The 20009-nt window shown below is 37.2% G+C and overlaps 1 protein-coding gene across 3 annotated transcripts in view; it reads right to left on the bottom strand.

Moving 5' to 3' along the window:
- Positions 1–20009, bottom strand: part of MND1 (meiotic nuclear divisions 1) — a 64504-nt gene that overhangs the window by 21549 nt on the left and 22946 nt on the right. For all 3 annotated transcript variants that reach the window (XM_015080629.3, XM_027067599.2, XM_053216850.1), the window contains exon 5: positions 697–771. In XM_015080629.3, the coding sequence (XP_014936115.1) occupies positions 697–771 (75 nt within the window). The remainder of the gene's footprint in view (positions 1–696; positions 772–20009) is intronic.

Raw genomic sequence — 20009 nt, forward strand, 5'->3', positions numbered from 1 at the left:
TTTTCACAATCAAGTGATACAAACAGAGGCCTAGATGGAATGCTTAGTGGTGCCTGCTGATCTTTAATAGTTTTTTTAAGTCATAAATCCATACTTGAGATAAAGATGAAACTAGAAAGTCAAGTGATTTTTAAAAACCCCTAACATAATACTTTAGAGAACATTACACTTTTTAAAATAAAACAGTGTATCAGTATTCATTTAAATAATTTAGAAATATTACAAACCCTCAAGGATAATATATTGATAGTTTTCAATATGTTCTATGCCAAGACTTAAAAACTTGACTCTCAAAATTTTTCATAAGCATTTATAAAGGGCTTACCTTGTGCCAGGCCCTCTTCTAAATGCTTTGCAAATATAAGCTAGCTTAAGCCACAGGATAACCCAAGGAGGTAGATTTTGTTCCCTATTTTATAGCTGGGAAAACTGAGAACAGAAAATTTAGGAGACTTTCATACCCAGGCCACCTGGCCCCAGAATTTATGCTTCTATGTTATGCTGCCATATATAATAGAATAATAAAAAATAAATCTATACTTAAAATTAGTAAATCCTACCAGGTCCAATGTCCATGTCCTTTGCTGTACTCACCTCTCTTCTGATAGGAATGGCATACTCCTCATAGATAACTCTATGTTCTTACTTTTCTATTTAGAATTGACATTATTAAGGAATCTACAGACACAAACTTACTGTTTCATGTCGGCCAACTTTAGCTTTCTCAATGCTTTTCTGTAGATTTGCATGCTTTTGGTTTCCCTCAGATAACTGGAGAATTAAAAGAAACAAAATGGCTTCCAATGATGAACTTGCTTAACATGAAATTTATAAGTCAAGAAGTCAAGATGAGATTTGTTTTCAGCCCAAGTCAGTGTAACAAGTAAGTCAAAAACTACATTGGGAACTAACTTCTCTAATTTGAAGCAAACTACCATGAATCATTAGGGCAGAATGAAAAAAAAAAAACCAAAAACGCTGAAAAATATATCCTCTCATCCAATCAGAAAAATGAATAATACGCTTTCAGTCTTTTCTGAAATCTTTATTTATCAGGTCCTCCAAGTCCATGCCAAGTAACTTGAGGTATATTATTTAGGTAAGAACTGAATTTTAAGTGATGAATCACTAAATTCTACTCCTGAAACCAAAACTATACTATATGTTAGCTAACACAAATTTAAAGACATGAATTTGAAAATTCAAAAAAATGTTTTATATACTTCTTTCTTCAAATTTCATTTCATTTCTGCCTAAAGTGAAATAAAACACTCTAGACTATTTCTTACAGACTTGTAGTATTATGGTCTATCTCACTGACTGAGTCAAAAATGAATGCCTCACTTATTATTCTTAAATCAGTTACATTATAAGCCATTACATACTTGATATACTAAGTTCTTCAAGAAGGAAAAATCTATTAGTCTGTTGCAGTTTTTATGCATGTTTTACATACCTTAAAAGTGATCAGTTCAAGTACTATACTAAGCTTAGAAAGTGGTAAGTTATATGTGGAAGTGGATTAAATAATACCAGCATAAAGAGACCAAAACATAGAATATTCATTAGCATATGGCTGGGACCACACCAAAAAGGACTGGATAGCTTAAAAACATTGCTTCCCTTTGTCTCAATTTTATTAATCTCACCTGGGCCCACGACTAAAGCATCAAAGGATATTCCCAATACTAAATTCACCACATCTTCTGCTAGTTAGAAATTTCAGACTCATATGATTAAGAGCCTTCTTAAAATCTATTCCACTCCTCCCTCACTCTTGAGTTACAAACATTTAGAAAATAATTAATGACTGGATGAATTTCTTTAGGCTGATTATAAGAAGCTGACCTTTCACAATATGACCTAGTTATATGTACAGGGTAAATAATACTTATGTGTCATAGATTAAAAATCACAAACAGTATCTTCCAAAAGTTAGTGGCTTTATCCTGGCTTTAGGAAATCTTCCATTTCTCAATATGCATAAAAGAAACATTGTCAGCTTTCCTTTAATGGCTCTCTCATCACTGTTTCTAATCCATAGCATGAACAAGATCCATCTGTGTTGCCAAGAAGACATCACCACCAAACCAGCTACACCTCTTCTGAGAGTAATTATCTTCTGAGGTTTAAAAAAAAAAAAAAAAAAATCTGTAGATTTAGGAGCCAAAATATGCTTTAAAGTCCTAGATTTAACAAGATCTAGTTATTTATTTTTTCTAATTTTTTTTTAACGTTTATTTATTTTTGAGACAGAGAGAGACAGAGCATGAACAGGGGAGGGTCAGAGAGAGAGAGAGAGAGGGAGGGAGACACAGAATCTGAAACAGGCTCCAGGCTCTGAGCGCTCAGCACAGAGCCCGACGCGGGGCTCAAACTCACGAACCGTGAGATCATGACCTTAGCCAAAGTCGGAGGCTTAACCGACTGAGCCACCCAGGCGCCCCAAGATCTAGTTTTTTAAAACAAGGGTTCCCGTTTATAAAATAGTGCCATGTTTAAAAAGTTAATATTCCACCCTGCAGGACTCCCCTGAAATAATAAAGGCATGTGACATTTAAATTCAGGAGTAGAGAATCTTCCAGTGAAAAAATACATATTTCCAGTAAAAATGCTTTTTAAAAAACCAGATAAGAAGATGTTATCCAAATAGTTAATAATTATATAAAAATAAGCCAATAATTAGTAGATATATATCTTAATTACACTGATGAAGTGTCTTCCAGGTATTGTATGGCTGCTTGTAAGTATGTGTAACTTAAAAGCATTTGAAAGAGCTAATTCAGGAATTCCTTAACTCTGAAAATAATATCTGTTTTAAATGTGATTTCATGATTTGTCATTTTAAGTACGTTGGTAAGGGGGGAAGGCACAACCTAAATGACATGCTCAGATGAGAAGCATCTGCTAATTATCCGAAGTACTGAAGCAACTTGGTTCAGCTCAATAGGGAAGGACTCCTGGCCCTTGTTCTCAAAATCTCAACTACCAGAAACAATGAAAGCAACTCCTGTGAGGCGCCCCTGCTAACAGCTTTTCACCTACACATCTCTCAGAAGCAATATTGCTAAAGTTTTTAACACATACCCTGGAATTAAACCAAACCCAGGCTTCCAAGTAAAAAGAGAGGGATTTTTGGCCACTGTATAGATACTATCTAAGCCAATGGTACAAACTTGAGCATATATCAGAATCACCTGAAGGGCTTGTTAAAACACAGGTTGCCAGGCTACACCAAGCAGTTTCTGAATAGTAGGTCTGGAGTAGAACTTAATAATCCGTATTTCTAACGTGCTCACAGGTGATGGGTGATGCTGACGCTTCCGGTCTGGGGGCACCACACTTTTGAGAACTACTGGTCTGAACAAAAACCTGTTTTGTTACAATAACAAACCCAACTAAAATACATGAGATATTTATAAATGGGAGAAGATTATCTAGTTCATCAGCAAAAATGAATTACTGCTAAGTATTATAACCTGAACTAGAAACAAAATATCTTAATAATTGTCACTAAAATACAAAAGACCACATTTACAAAAATAGAAAAATGAGTGATACTCTACATTCCAGAAAGGTATTCACCATAAAATCCCTTTGAAGAGCACTCTATATACATTTCTATAAATAAAACAGGAACCAACTATACACTACACCAAGTCCATTTCCTACTTTCATTAAATAATGTTTTAAAACCCAGCAACTCAGAACAACAACAGCAACAACAACAGATACTACTTATAATATAGTAAGAAGAGGAATTCATCTTTAGATTTGAGGATCTGACACAATGCCTCTCTTTAATGCATTCCAGACCACCTATACAGATACTGAGGGTTGAGAAACATAATGCCAATGTTTTCTAAAGGGGTAGTTCACTGCTTGGAGGAACTGCCTATTCATAAGAGGAACAGAAAGATTGATTCAAGCTGTCTGCATCGGAATTCTGATTTGCTCCTTTTAAGAAATAAAACAATGTCAAAGCATTAGGGAAGGAACATAGAGATTTCCATAGGTGGGAAAGAATGTCAGGGAACAGAGAATGCAGAAAAGAGGTAACAGCAAGAGAAACCAGATCAGTCTACTGCTTTATCAAGACTCACATACAGTATATTATGGGAAAAATAGATTCTATGTCTTTTGTTTCTCTTTAAAAAAAAAAAGAGCAGTATCATTTACTTTAATATTTAACATATCTAAAAAGTCTTGTTAGAGTATCTACTACAACTTTAAAATTTACTTTTTAAGGCAACATTTCATTTAGGCATCAGTGACAAGGAAACTAAGAACACTGAAAAGAAATATATAAAGACAGGAGCCGTGTAATTGCCTTAACAATAGAGAAATTTTAAATCAGTATTTCATGGTATGAATGTGTCACAATTATGTAGCCAAAGGAAATGTTTTGGAAGAATCTTTAATGACACTATAAAATACAGAACAGAGTTTTCAAAAAGCTGGAAACACGACTGTCAATACATTTGAGAGCCTATTCATGACCAAAAAAAAAAAAAAAAAAAAAACCCTGCAAGAAAATGCACAAAAATTTAAAAATGGTTATCTCTGTACTGTAGATCATATTTTTAAACTTTCTATATAATAAGCATATGTCACTATTATTTAAAAAAATTATTTCCCCATTATAAGCAATATATATTCTCAAGAAATTAAAACGAGTACATTTTTGTTAAAAGACTAAAACAGAGGCACCTGGGTAGCTTAGTAGGTTAAGCATCCTCTTGGTTTCAGCTCAGGTCATGATCTCACAGTTCATGGGTTCGAGCTCCACATGAGGGATTCATTCTCTCTCTCTCTCTCTCTCTCTGTCCCTCCCCCGCTCACTCTGTGTCTCTCAAAAAATAAACATTAAAAAAAAGTGTTCTTTCATGTCTTTCAGTAGACTTTTGTAGTTTTCTTCATGTATGTCTTGCCCATTTCTTGTTAGGGTTTAATAAAGCTTTGGGTGTTACTGAGGGATAGCCAGTGACCCCTAGCCTAAGTCTATCACTGTCTGGAATGCTCTTTGCCACAGGTGATTTCAGTGGTTCTGAGAAACAACACTCTCCTGCCCTCTGGATCCTAAACTACAAGGCTACAAGGAAGCAGACAGCCCAAACCACTGCTGGCAGCCATCTTACAACAGTGAAGAAAGCCGACTTCAGTGATATGGGTACCACACAAAAGGCAAAGCCAAGATAAATGCAGAGAAATAGAATCACAATCTTAATTAAATGATACCTGAAGTAGGCCCTACTTTTGACAATTTTTAATTTAATGAGGCATTAAACCAATTTCACCTTTATCATTTATGCCAAGTAAATTTGGGTTTTCTGCCATTACCATCTTAATTCTTACAACAGATAAAGCTTTAATAATAGTCTACTTCATATACCGCTGACTAGCAATGAATGTTGTGAATCTGGATAATTTTAGAAGGTATCAGATTTAAAACATTCTTACTCTTCTATATTGGGCTGTAGAACTAAGTCTCCAAGAACAGGAGTGAGAAGAATAAATTAATATATGCCAGGAAGGCTCTTCATTCAATAAGCTTTCATGAAGTGCCCACTATATACACAGTTAAAATAGTATTGGCTTGAATCTTTTTGGTAAATTAATATAGTAACAAATAACTCAAGGCATGTAGTGAGCACTGAATGCTGGGTGTTTTTGTATTAAATTGTTTTTCCTTATGCAATAGATAGTGCTTATTAAAAGACAATGCTCTGGCACAAAAATGGACACATAGACCAATGGAATAGAATAGAAACCCCAGAACTAGACCCACAAACGTATGGCCAACTAATCTTTGACAAAGCAGGAAAGAACATCCAATGGAAAAAAGACAGTCTCTTTAACAAATGGTGCTGGGAGAACTGGACAGCAACATACAGAAGGTTGAAACTAGACCACTTTCTCACACCATTCACAAAAATAAACTCAAAATGGATAAAGGACCTGAATGTGAGACAGGAAACCATCAAAACCCTAGAGGAGAAAGCAGGAAAAGACCTCTCTGACCTCAGCCGCAGCAATCTCTTACTCGACACATCCCCAAAGGCAAGGGAATTAAAAGCAAAAATGAACTATTGGGACCTCATCAAGATAAAAAGCTTCTGCACAGCAAAGGAAACAATCAACAAAACTAAAAGGCAACCAACAGAATGGGAAAAGATATTTGCAAATGACATATCGGACAAAGGGCTAGTATCCAAAATCTATAAAGAGCTCACCAAACCCCACACCCGAAAAACAAATAACCCAGTGAAGAAATGGGCAGAAAACATGAATAGACACTTCTCTAAAGAAGACATCCGGATGGCCAACAGGCACATGAAAAGATGCTCAACGTCGCTCCTCATCAGGGAAATACAAATCAAAACCACACCTCACGCCAGTCAGAGTGGCCAAAATGAACAAATCAGGAGACTATAGATGCTGGAGAGGATGTGGAGAAACGGGAACCCTCTTGCACTGTTGGTGGGAATACAAATTGGTGCAGCCACTCTGGGAAACAGTGTGGAGGTTCCTCAGAAAATTAAAAATAGACCTACCCTATGACCCAGCAACAGCACTGCCAGGAATTCACCCAAGGGATACAGGAGTACTGATGCATAGGGGCACTTGTACCCCAATGTTCATAGCAGCACTCTCAACAATAGCCAAATTATGGAAAGAGCCTAAATGTCCATCAACGGATGAATGGATAAAGAAATTGTGGTTTATACACACAATGGAGTACTACAGGGCAATGAGAAAGAACGAAATATGGCCCTTTGTAGCAACATGGATGGAACTGGAGAGTATGATGCTAAGTGAAATAAGCCATACAGAGAAAGACAGATACCATATGTTTTCACTCTTATGTGGATCCTGAGAAACTTAACAGAAACCCATGGGGGAGGGGAAGAAAAAAAAAAAAAAGAGGTTAGAGTGGGAGAGAGCCAAAGCATAAGAGACTTTAAAAACTGAGAACAAACTGAGGGTTGATGAGGGGTGGGAGGGAGGGGAGGGTGGGTGATGGGTATTGAGGAGGGCACCTTTTGGGATGAGCACTGGGTGTTGTATGGAAACCAATTTCACAATAAATTTCATATATTGAAGAAAAAAAAAAGACAATGCTCTGTGAAGCTAGTAAAAATATAGCAAACTCGTACTCCATTTAACAAGGAAGTCATATTCCAGCAATCCAACCTGTGGAGCACACTGAAAAACCTGGAAATGAGACAAGTGCACCAGAAATCTTAAATAATGGACACTGGAAAAATGTGAGAATCCCATTAAGAAAGCAACACAAAGGGAAAGTGAAGCCATTCAGTAAGTGCATACCTACAAACCCAAAGAACTCAAACTCTCACACATGATATACCTGCTGAAGACGAGATCACAATAATCAAAAATTACAATGTGAAGAAATGAACTGTCAGCAATGCGCAACAAACAGGAGATAAGCATTCTTTCAACTAAAAATATAAGGAGTATGTATGTTCGCTAAGATTAAGTAATAAAAGGAAAAAAAGAAGAGTAAAGAAATTACAAGAAGGAAAAAGCAAGAAAATTTGGAAATGAACTATTTGAAACAGAATTATTTTTAATATCTATGAAGTGATAAAAAAAACATTAAAAAGTAGTTGAGAGATATAGAAGATAAAGAAAGTCCAACAGAAGCCTTATAGTGTAGTGAAAACAGAAGTTGTGACTACAGTCAGAATCCAATTAAGAGTCCTTTAGATATTTTGAAAGCCAAAAACACGCAAAATCCAGCTGATGAAGTGAAGCAGGTTCCAAACAAGGTTATGGAAGATTAGGCTCTTCAGACATGAGAATTGGGTTGTAATATGATAAATTCTGAAATGAGGGCTAAGCAGCAGAGGTTACTGTCTACCAACAACCATTCTTCCTTGTAAAAGGACCCCAGTGAATAGTGAAAATAAGTAGGAATTATTATGTCTGTCAGTGCTGTGGGCAAGAATATGTCCTAGTTAGGGAATCTGTTAAGAAATTCTACTTGACAAGGAAACCCAAAATCCACTTAGCAGGTTAAATCTAAAATTATCTGGAATGACCTGTTTCTTCAATAAGTGATTTTTTTTAAATCAAAGGGAAACTTAGAATTAAGTATAAAAATGAGATTTTTATTAATATTTTTGTATTAACAAATAATGTATACATATTTTGCACTGTACCTATGGGTTTAAACCATAAATGCAACTTTAATTCCTGCCCCAACTGCCATTTTAAAAACAGCTAGGTGTGGGAAGTACTTCTCTGCCACTAGAAGAGATAGGAGTTCCATGATTTCTTTGATGACTCTTAATATCTGCAATTATTTTAAGTTGCAAAGCAAAAGCCCTGATCAGAAATTAAAATGTTTAACAAAATAATCAATACTTGATTTAAAGATAAGACTTCCCTTTTCAGCAACAGATGGCTGCCAATGGGTCTTTTGCTAAAAAAGGCACATTGTCCTCTTTCTTGGAGAGTTTCTGTTCTCCCTCCAGTCCACTAACTGCAGTTTCTGCTTCCTGTCCCCCACCTCTACCAAGGCCTGGAGGAGAGGAGAGAAAATAGGTAAAGGGGACAGAACAACAGCATACACAGGTACTGTTGTGAAGATGTCTCAGTGCTTTCTGGGCTTGACAGATGTTTACACTAAATCCTCACATGGCTACACTCCTGGGTTCTTTGCAGACTTCCCTCTTGTGTCCCCCCAACTACAATCCCCAAGATGCAGAAGATACATTCTCTGAGGGCTACACAATATTCCATCTCTCACCACCTCTCTTCTCCAGCTTAGCTCCCCACTCCCTTCTAGTCTGGTTTTTCAGAGGTTCATTCCTCACAGACTGTATGCTAGGTCTCAGTGCTCTCTGGGACAGAATTTAACATGGCTCCAAGTGGGCTCTTGCTCTCTCACTTTTAAGTATGGCTCACAGTAGCCCATGGGGACACTCATATCCAACAAACTCCAGGATGGCTGGCCAATTTCTTACTTTTATACAATAATTGACAGAATCAGCCAATAGATCTACATAGATGCTAAGATCAGCAAAATTATTTTTACATAAGGAATTGGTGATTTTCCTACTGTCTTTTAAGAGCACTGGGAAATAATATGCCCACATTTTACTCTTACCATTTCTGAACACTTACAATAATGAAGATCGTCCACTATTAAAATTTTTAATGAAAATGTTGCTAAAATGCTATTTAAAATGTTTTGATCCAATATGTTATTCAGTTTAAGTATTTAAATTTCATTAGAAGCCACCAATCTAAAATACAATAAATTACTTGCTAAGTAGCATCAATTAAAGAATTTAAGCTCAAGTTTCTATTTAATTTAAATAGATGTTAAATTTAAAGCTTTAAATTTCTATTGAGGTCATGTTATAATAAACTCCACATTAAATTTATAAAGCCGGGGCTCCTAGGTGGCTCAGTCTGTTGAGCATCCGACTCTTAATTTCAGCTCAGGTCGTGATTTCAAGGTTCATGAGATGGAGCCCCACAACAGGATCTACACGGACACTGCAGAGCCTGCTTGGGATTCTCTCTCTCCCTCTTTCTTTTTGCCCTCCCACCCCCCACCACTCATGCACATGCTGTCTCTAAATAAATAAACTTAAAAAAATAAATTTATAAAGCCAAAGAACAAGTCATAAAGAGACAACAGTATTGAGAAATTGTAGAGTACCTGCGCATAGAGGCTTTTACCATCTTAAGAAAATAAAGCCCATTATTTTTTTTCTATTTCTGCTTCTTACAATGGAAAGATTCATGAGAACTTGGATTTCAAAGGATTAAAAAGGCAACCTAAAGCCTTCTCTTCCATAGCCAAAATAGCTTTCGCAGAGTAAAGAGGGCAACCTAACACATTCAGATGGTAAACTAGCTCAAGAGTTGAGAACAGGCAACCAAACTAAGATTGGCAGCAAGTTTACGTGTTAGAAATAATTGAAAAGGTAAAATACATATAGCTTTTAAAAACATAATAATTAATGAAACTTAAAACTGAGGTTGTTTTGTATCTATTCTAAACTTATTTTTCCAAAGAGTTATAGTGTACGATATTTACAGTTATAAACAAATATAAATACAAGGGAGCCTGAACAAAGCCCTATATTTGAATCTGATGAAATACAGACCTGGAAGTCCGAGCCATACCTCTGGTCAAGTAAGAACTATACTTTAAACAAAAAAAAAGCACACAACTAACAGGGCTCTTTTTGTAAAACTTCTAAATACGTAAAGCAGCCACACACATTTTAAATACATAAATATTAAAATGTATAAAATATTGATATGGTTTTTGAGGCAAAACAGGCCAAATAAATTGAAATTAGGGCTATGCCAGGAAACCAATATATAAATTCTCCTCTCCTGACATTGCTACCACCTGGTGGCATGACATCAAAATTGCAGGCTCAGTTTATTGTGGAATACATGTTTTCCATATTGGTTGATTTGGGGAGAAAATAGTTATGAATGAAGAATGGATGTACAAACCTGTAACTCACATGAAGTATAGCAGAGTACAGGGAATGCTACAGCTCTAGAGTGAGGTTTCTCAAATATCCAACTAGCTCCAATAGCACAGGAAAATAATTCCTGAAGAAAGGTTTAGAAGACTAACCCAAAGCTACCTACTATGAAAGAAAATATAAACAAATAAATATAAAAAAGAAATCTCAAAGTCCTATCAAAAATAAATCTCTGGGGGCACCTGGGTGGCTCAGTCGGTTAAACGTCTGACTCCTGATTTCAGCTCAGGCCATGATCTCACATACATGACCATGGAGCCTGCTTAGGATTCTCTCCATCTCTCCCTCTGCCCATCCCCAGCTCACGCTCTCTCTCTCATAAAAGAAAAATCTCTGAATCATGGATATAAGTTCATGCAAGTTTCACAGCTGTAATATTACCTATTATAATTTTTTATTAGTTTAAATTATTTAACAATAAAAATACTTAATTTAGGGGCGCCTGGGTGGCGCAGTCGGTTAAGCGTCCGACTTCAGCCAGGTCACGATCTCGCGGTCCGTGAGTTCGAGCCCCGCGTCAGGCTCTGGGCTGATGGCTCAGAGCTTGGAGCCTGTTTCCGATTCTGTGTCTCCCTCTCTCTCTGCCCCTCCCCCGTTCATGCTCTGTCTCTCTCTGTCCCAAAAATAAATAAATGTTGAAAAAAAATACTTAATTTATATACTTCCCCATCCACTCTCAATATTTTAGTTGCTCAATCTCAACATATTTTTAAACTCTTGATTATCTGAGACAATGAAGAGAATAACATTCAATTTAAAAGACATGACTTTGAAGTACAGATATAATTTTGCAGACCCTGTTAGTTGTCTCTCTAAAGCTTTTCTTTGTAAACAGAACTCCAACATTGGGGTGGTAATGCACTCAGAGAAAATGAGTTCCCTCTTAGTCCCAGAGGATGAATTATGATGGCTTACCCTTCCAGCATGAGCATGTAACTCAAAGTTGGACAATGAGACATGAAGGAAAGCCCACTTGGGAAAGGGAGCATTCCAGGATTTTCCTCCTGGATAAAAAGAGATGTACAAGAAACAAATCCATTTTTTCTTCCAGCTTTGAACACTGTCATGGAAGATATAGTAGCTGTAGTAGCTACTTGCATCCGAAAAGGGAAAGCCAAAAAATGGCAGAGAAGTTAGTCCAGACCTCTGATATCAACCTGTAGGGAGATTAACCAATTTTGACACAGCCCACCTCCAAACTTCTTATTTAAAAAACCCTATTATTTAACCCAATTTGGATCTACTTTTCTGTTATTTGTGGTTGAATATACCCTGACTCATGTTCAAAAAAACAAAAACAAAAACAAACAAACAAACAAACCCATAGAGTTGGGCATTTCCCAAAGTATGTTCCATGGAACATTAATCCCTCATGAAAATGGGGCAAGCAAGATTCAAAAAGTATATGATAGCATATTATAGGCTCTGAGAACTCAAATAAATGAGCTTATCTTTATTAACCCAGGATCTTCCAATGGCATTGATTACAGAACTCTCCTTTTAACCTACACCTGTTATATATTCGTTCCACAGAATTACTTTGGGTAATGTTGAGCTAGTGTCCAGCAAACTATAATTCAGGTAAAGTGGTGATAAAAACAAACAATGGAGTTTAAAATTCATGCTTCATCATTCATATATATGATATTTGACGCTGAATTTCACTTCCCCCCCCCCTTCATGAGATTACTATAATCATGACTACTTAGTGGAAATCATCTCTATTGCTATATGTTGTAGAATGGAAGACAAAAATTAAGGCCAAGGAGGAAGGCTCCTAGACCAAGAACACAATACTTAGGGCTGAAAGTAGGCAGAGGTGTATTGGTTTATGCATTCATTCAACATTTATTATGTCTCTACATGCCTCAGTAACTCCATTCCACACTGGGGATAAAACATCATTAAGATATCTCTGCCCTCAAAGAACATCTGCCATGGAAATAAGGCACATAAGACTTCACTCCATAAAATGAATATATATATAAGATGGTCAAAGTACAAAAAAGTACTAAACTGCTGAGGAGGAAAGATAAAAACTTAGAATAAAAGAGTCTTAAAGTGGGTCTTAATGGATATATATCTCTGGTTAATGGACAGGCTGGAGTTTGTTAGTTCAACTAGTAAAAAGAGCCAACGAGGCACAGCATGTAAAAACACAAAGATATAAAATGAATGGCACTAGGAAGCTGTAAACAATTAGGTATAACTGGTCTGTATGGTTAGCGAAAGGCTAAGAGCAGGTTATTAGGCTGGCCAGTGGCAGGAGCTAGATTACAGACAGCCTAAAAGTCAGGCTGAGGAATCTGGACTTTATTATTCAGGATTGGGAAAGCATCCAAAAGACATTAAAGATAACTACCATAGCACACAGGAGAAAGTGACGACTGGAGACAGGGAGACTGGTGAAGACAATAATTCAAAATTCTGGGCCAGAGATAATGAAAGTCTAAGCCTAAACAGTGGCAGTGAGTCTGGAGAAGAAAGGAGAGATCTGAGGGGTATCAATTGAGGTTTAGAATGAGCCGGATATGGAGGAAAGGAAGAAAAAAACCCTAAGATAACTACCTGGTTTGGGTGCCTAAGTGGATAGTAGCTCCAGAGTCTATAAAGACACAGAGAAGCAGGTTTGGGTAATGAACTGAGCTGTAAATTACTGAATGTGACTTGCCATCAAAGAGAGATGTTTAGTAGGTAGCTGAAAACACAAGTGTGGAGCTCAGTGCAGAGGTACAGGCAGGAAATGCGAACTGGGGAATCAAAGGTCTGTAGATGGCAACGGAAGCCATAGGAGTAGATGAGATTTCCCAAGAGGAGCATGCACAGCAAGAAGGGAGAGGGACTGAGGAGAGAATGCTGGCGACCAGCCTGGGGATCCTACTTTGTCAAAGTGGTTGCCTGAATTGGAGTTATTTTTTCCTATTTCAAAACCTTGACAGAAAACATATATATACTTAAGATGGGGCTACACAGGCTAAAGTCTCACGAATGGTAGTCTTAAATGGTAGTTCTTCAAAAGTGAGACTCGGGTGAAAGGAATAAACAAACCTTTCTTTACAATTTAGGAGACTGAATTACTATTTTAAAGCCTAGATTTATATCAACTGAGTATGTTAGCACTACTTATTTCACATCAATTTTGACAAGCTATTGCTTTCACTTAGCTTTCTGGTTGAAAAAATGAAAAAAAAATGGAATAGGAATGAAATAATATAGTCATGAATCTAAAACAGGGCCTTGATAACAGTTTGGAAACACCAGACTAGGGTTAGTACAGGAATGAAAATAGGGAAAATACAAAAAATATTTAACTAAAGAAAATGGACAATAATTGGTGATGGATTACATAGACAGCAGAACCAGAGTTAATCTTCCAATGTGAAGATACCAAAATTGTGCAAGTGACAGACCCCAGGATGATGTTCATTTGTTATACTGTCAGACATGTTCAGTTAAAAATACAAGTCTGGAAAGAACACGAAGTTTCTTCTAGAGCTCAGATATTAGTTACACAGATTATAACTGCTGTCTAAGGGAGTAAGTATGGAGAAGAAAACATTCTTTAGAATCAATCTTGAAGGACATGAGAGTGGAGAGAAGAAAACAGTAGTAAATGAAAGTAAGAGATTAACAACCATAATAAACGAAAACAATTATAACAGAGGTGCCCGGGTGGCTCAGTCAGTTAAGCATCTGACTTTAGATCAGGTCATGATTTCACGGTCCGTGAGTTCGAGCCCCACGTCGGGCTCTGTGCTGACAGCTCAGAGCCTGGAGCCTGCTTCGGATTCTGTGTCTCCCTCTCTCTTTCTGCCCCCCCCCCCCACTCATGCTGTCTCTGTCTCAAAAACAAATGAACATTAAAAATTTTTTTTAAAAACAATTATAAAATGTATTATAATAAAAGTTACGTGAATGAGGTCTCTCTCACTCTCAAAATACCTTACTATACTGTACTCACCTTTCTTCTTGTGATGTGAGATGAAAAAATGCCTATGTGATGAGATGAAGTGAGGTGAATGACATAGACACTGTGGCATAGCATTAGGCTACTGAGGACCTTCTGACCACACATCAGGAGAATCCTCAGCCTCCAGACACTGTAGAGAGCAAAACCGCTGATGAGGGGAACTACTGTAGAACAGCCAGAGAGATTTTAATTGTCAAAAGTAAAGAGTTCTATAAGACAGTCAGCCTCAACAGAACTGGTAGAAGAAAGAGCTTATGAAAAGAGAAAAAGCCAGAAAAATGGCATTGAAAGCATTAAGTACTGGCACCAGAAGCAGCAAAATCCAGGAGAAAAAATTGAGGCAACAGGCATAAGAAACAAATTAAGTTTCTCTCTCTCTGTGCTAGGATAGTGCCTGCTCATTTCTCTGTTGTTGAACATGTTAATTAACATACAATGTATTTATGGTCTAGTTTCTGAAATAAAGCATGAATTCACAAGGGCATAGTTAGCATGGTATCACTGTACATAGCAAGAGCACAAGAATTTGCTGAAGGACCGAACGGCTCCCCATTTCACTCAGTGTAAAAGCTTCGCAACAGTGCAGATGGCCATCCTCCTTCATTAACTCTGTGACCTAAGTTCCTACTAGTCCATTTTCATTCATTCTACTCTAGTCACACTGGCCTCTTTGATGTTTTGTAAACTTACTGGCTATGCTGTGATCTTAAGGTCTTTGCACTGACTGTCTTCTCTGGATAGTGTCTCTCTCTCTCTCTGGATGTTTCTCCCCAAGATATTCACAGGTTAACTCCCTCCTCTCCAATTGTGCTTTCTCAATAAGGTCTCCTATGACCACTCAATTTTAAATCTGCACCCCACCCCCCAATTCTAGAACTACTTTTAATATTTTTCATATACCTACCACCTATTCATACTATACATAGTCTGCTTAGTAATCGTGTTTATTGTTTGAGGTCTGTCTTCCTTTACCAGAAAGTGAGCTCTACAGAGGCAGGAATCTTTGTTTTGCTCATGGACACATGTCCCCAGCACCCAAAATGGTGGCTGGCCCAGAACAGAAGCTCAATACATACTTCTTGGATAGATGAACAGATGAATCACAGTGACAGAAAATGAGTCTTCTGAGGTGATGAAGCTTTTTCAGCACTGTATCTGAGGACATTTCACAGATATTGGAAAATCCCAGAAAGGGAGAGAAAGCTGGTAAGGAGGAATCCAAAGGAGAGCACAGAGACTTGCCATGGGTATGATCAAGCAGAGGTGGCCTTGGTGAAGAAAGTAGGGATGTGAGCCGTGGAACAACAAAATGGACATCTCCACGTGTGAGAGTGAGGAAAGCTAAGACCCGATGCTCTCAATTTCCCATCGAGCAGAACGCAATATCAAAACTTGTGAGAGACCAGGAGTTTTATTTAAGAACTACACATATTAAGTAGCTTTGTAATTTAACCTGTTAAATAGGAGAAAGAAATAAAAAGTTGACAACTATTTATGTTTTTGATTTAACATGAGCTTAAAAAAAATCAAATGCCACAAAAATCAAAGTCTCTTCTTATCTGGAAGAGACACTAAAAATGATAAATCAAAAATGGAATTATAAACACTTCCAGTAATGGCTTTTATCCCTTACTGAACATCAGAAGAATATATGTTTAATACAAATAAGACAGAAAGAACTTCCACTAAGAAAAATTAGCTTGATTTTAATATATGACTTCTCAGGATTTTACCTCCTAAAAGGAGTCCATTTTGGGACATTACTTAGGCATAATTATTAAGGTTTACAAGGTGATTATGCCATTAGGTGGTGATCTTCTGGCTTACTACAGGAAAACAATGGAATTATTCTTTCCTCATTAACAAAGGGGCAGAAGGCCTTGGCAAAAAAGTAGATATAAATTTTACCAAAAGAGAAAGTTGTCCTGACTTCTAAAAAACTAACACTTTAACAAACAATATAAGTTGGCAATACTAACTAAAGCAGCAAGTAATGCCACTCCAAACCATGTTTGTGATTACATTTTCTTTTGTCATTTTCCTTTTTCTTCCTTCATGTATTTAAAAACAATGACAAGAGCAACAAACTACAAATGCAATGAGCTAAAAAGTCTCCCTGTATTCTCTGCTGTCAAAATAGTCACCCACGGGGCACTTGGGTGGCTCAGTGCATTAGGTGTCCAACTCAATTTCAGCTTGGGTCATGATCTCACATTTCATGAGTTTGAGCCCTGTACTCACAGTGCAGGGCCTGTTTGAGATTCTCTCTTTCCCTCTCTCTTTGCTCTCTCTCTGTGCTCCTCCCACGCTGCTCACTAGCTCTCTCTCCTCCTCAAAATCAACTTAAAAAAATAGAAAAAATAGTCACCTACTGCTGTACTATCACTGAGTGCCTCCAGCAAGCCAGGCCCTGAAGTACACACATGATCTCATTGGAGACTTTAATATTGCTATGTTATGGATTAAGAAACTAGATTCAGAGACATTAGGTAATTTTGACTAGGTAGTAAATGGCAATATTGCTAGTTGAATCCAGGTCACATGGATATCAAAACCTGGCTTTCCAATGAGAATCCTGCCTCTCTGGGTATCATATGCTAAATTTGTCAACATATTACATACTAATAAGCAATGTCCAGAACAATTTCAAATGAAGTATCTTAAAAAAAAACAAAAACAACCAACTATATTTTGAGCTACACAGCATATACTTAGCTAAGGTTAATCTTTTGAAACCACATATTAAAAATACAATGGTATCTTTGGTCAAGAAGAACCTTTCAATGCAGCAGAAACCCCAAAATTACTGAAATAAATAAGAACCCCTGGCATTAAAAAAAGTGGAAAAACCTCAGGCAGACAATATTTATGGAAGTATAAACATGTACCAATGAAAATGTATTTGTACAGCAAAACTAGCAAAAAAAAAAATGATTATGCAACAAAAAAAGAAAGTGGTCAAGTATTCCCATATTTCAAGGAAAAATCAAAACAAAAATATTATTTGTTGATTGTAATACTATAGCCCTGCATCACTCCTGCAGCCTAAGGGGGGAGGGGGAATCAAAGATAAAGCAGAATGTTTTCTGTATAACCCAGGTATTCGTAGAGAATGGACTACATTATCACTGAACACTTTACTATCTGATCAATTGTGCTACAGTTAAAGAACTTTATACTCCCATAAAATAATGTCCTGTTAATATTCCTATGCCTGCGGCCAACCCTGTTGGTTTACTGACTCATCTAGTCCACTTCCAACCTCCTTCCTCCCTTACCCATTACCACTCCCAGTTTCCTCTACAGCTAGAGGTGGCAGTGAAACACTGCTTCACCTTAAACAAAATTAAGTCTAAGTCTGTTGGAGAGCTTCTGGGAAAGCTTTTGTTTTCCTGTTTTCCTGCTAAGAGAGTCATTCCATCAACTTCTCTTTCCTCTCTTCATTCTTCAGATAGGACAAAGGGGCTGTGGCAACCATCTTATGACCATGATGGAAAAGCCCAGATGATCATAAAGATGCCACTGAGTCATTGATCAAGATTAAGAGACACCTAGCTCTGGACTGTATGTGAGAAAAATAAACTTCCATTTAAGCCACTATTAGTCAGATATTCAATTACTTGCAGACAAAAGTAATCTTTATCAAACATCTTAGAAACCCTTAAAGCTGGTAAGAACACAGTTTAGAAGCTGGCCAGTTGTATGTGTTCATTCATTCACTCATTTGTTCAAATGGTTAAATGCCTACTTATATCACGTTAAGTTACGGGGAAAGAAAGTTGAAGATTAAAAAAAGTCTCTTAGTTTGAGACACATACTTAATATGAAAGCGAGATGTACAAATACGAGTGTGATAAATGCTCTAATAGAGCATGAACAAACTTCAATAGTAGCAAAGAGGAACCATGAGATTTTGTTTTGTTTTTTCAGAATTCAAAGTCTAGGTTTTTAAGTCAGAAAACTACAAGACTGGCCCAAACCAGTCCTGCTCTGTCCTCCCAAATGGCAAATTAAAGGTAGGAGAGGAGGAAGAGAGTCTGGGAAGCAAGCAAGAAAGTTAGACACAGTGAGGATTTCTGATAACCCTGACCCACCTACAGCTATCAGAGCATGAGAGGTGCAAAGAAATACCCTAGTCTATGTCATCTGGAGCACAGTGGGCCTGGAACAGCTCCCCCTCATTCTCACAGACCACAGTGGTCTGGGAGACTTAGCTGGGAGTGAGGGTACCATGCTCGAGAAAAAGAGAGGGTGCACCAACCTGAGTAGAAGATGCAGCTGCAAGGCAGAGGACTAAGCAGCAACACTGATATTTTAGGGTGAGGCCACCCTGGATAAATGCTAAGGACCAGACTCTTCAGCCAAAACCATTCCTATGTAAGCCAGAATGCACATTATGTAGTTCTATACACACCTGGTCTTTGCAAAAAATAACAAAGGCTAAAGCAATTCTACGTATGAGTCATTGTTGTAAGCAGTTATATAGGACATATTTAATTGTTACAACTATCCTATGAAGTAGAAACTCTTAGAAACATTGCACACATGAGAAAAGAGAGGCGAAAGAAATTTCTAGTAAATGGAAGAAGTTGGATTTGAATCTAAAGAATCTGGGTCTGGAGTCTACTCTTTACCACCCTGGTCTCTGTACCCACTATGCCCTTCACCCTCAACTGCCTCATGAGCTCCCATACATCTTTCCAGAACCAACCTAAATGTCTCCTTCCTTAACTGCAAAGGCTATCCTCAGCAGAACTAACTTTCACCCCTTTTTGTACTACCATCTTCTTCGGTAGAACACATATCACACTGTCCTGCAACGATTTGTGGATGTATGTGATGCATGTCCTCACTACACTGTGAGGTCTTGGGGACAGGAACTGCCTAATTTATCATTATGTCCCTCTCATCACTCACAATGTCTGACATAGCAAGCATTCACTAAACATTTACTTAACTGAATGAATGTCAGTAGAAATAATGCCTATTTTTATTTAAAAACATTTCAAAGTTGTCCACACAGCCCAATAGCGAGCTCTTTATTCACCCAGTTTTGGCAACAAAGAATTCTATACACTCATTTCTAAAAACTAGTTTAAAAAATAAATCTTTAAATTATCATAAGAGAATCTAGTAGTGCCTCCCAAATCCAGCTGTGTCCGAAATCTAGCTTAGTGTGGATTTCCCAATGTAATGCTTAACTACTCCCAGAAAACATGTCTGCCAGACCTCTTCCACTAGAAATAAATGGGTTGCAAATCAGAACTTGGATGAAGAACTATGGAAGATCTTAGCAGAGCAAAATAATTTAAAAAAATAAAAAGGATAATTTCCATAATTCTGACCCCTTAATTTTAAAAATCAGTTAAAAACTGCTCCATAGACTAGTTGCAGCACTAATGGAATCCTCTGTATCAGTGAATGGTCTCATTAGAACTAACTTCATATCCTTCATTTCCTTTAATTCTCACTCGCTCATCAAACACCTGTCATAT

This window comes from Acinonyx jubatus, chromosome B1 (assembly GCF_027475565.1).
Source record: "Acinonyx jubatus isolate Ajub_Pintada_27869175 chromosome B1, VMU_Ajub_asm_v1.0, whole genome shotgun sequence".
NCBI lineage: Eukaryota > Metazoa > Chordata > Mammalia > Carnivora > Felidae > Acinonyx > Acinonyx jubatus.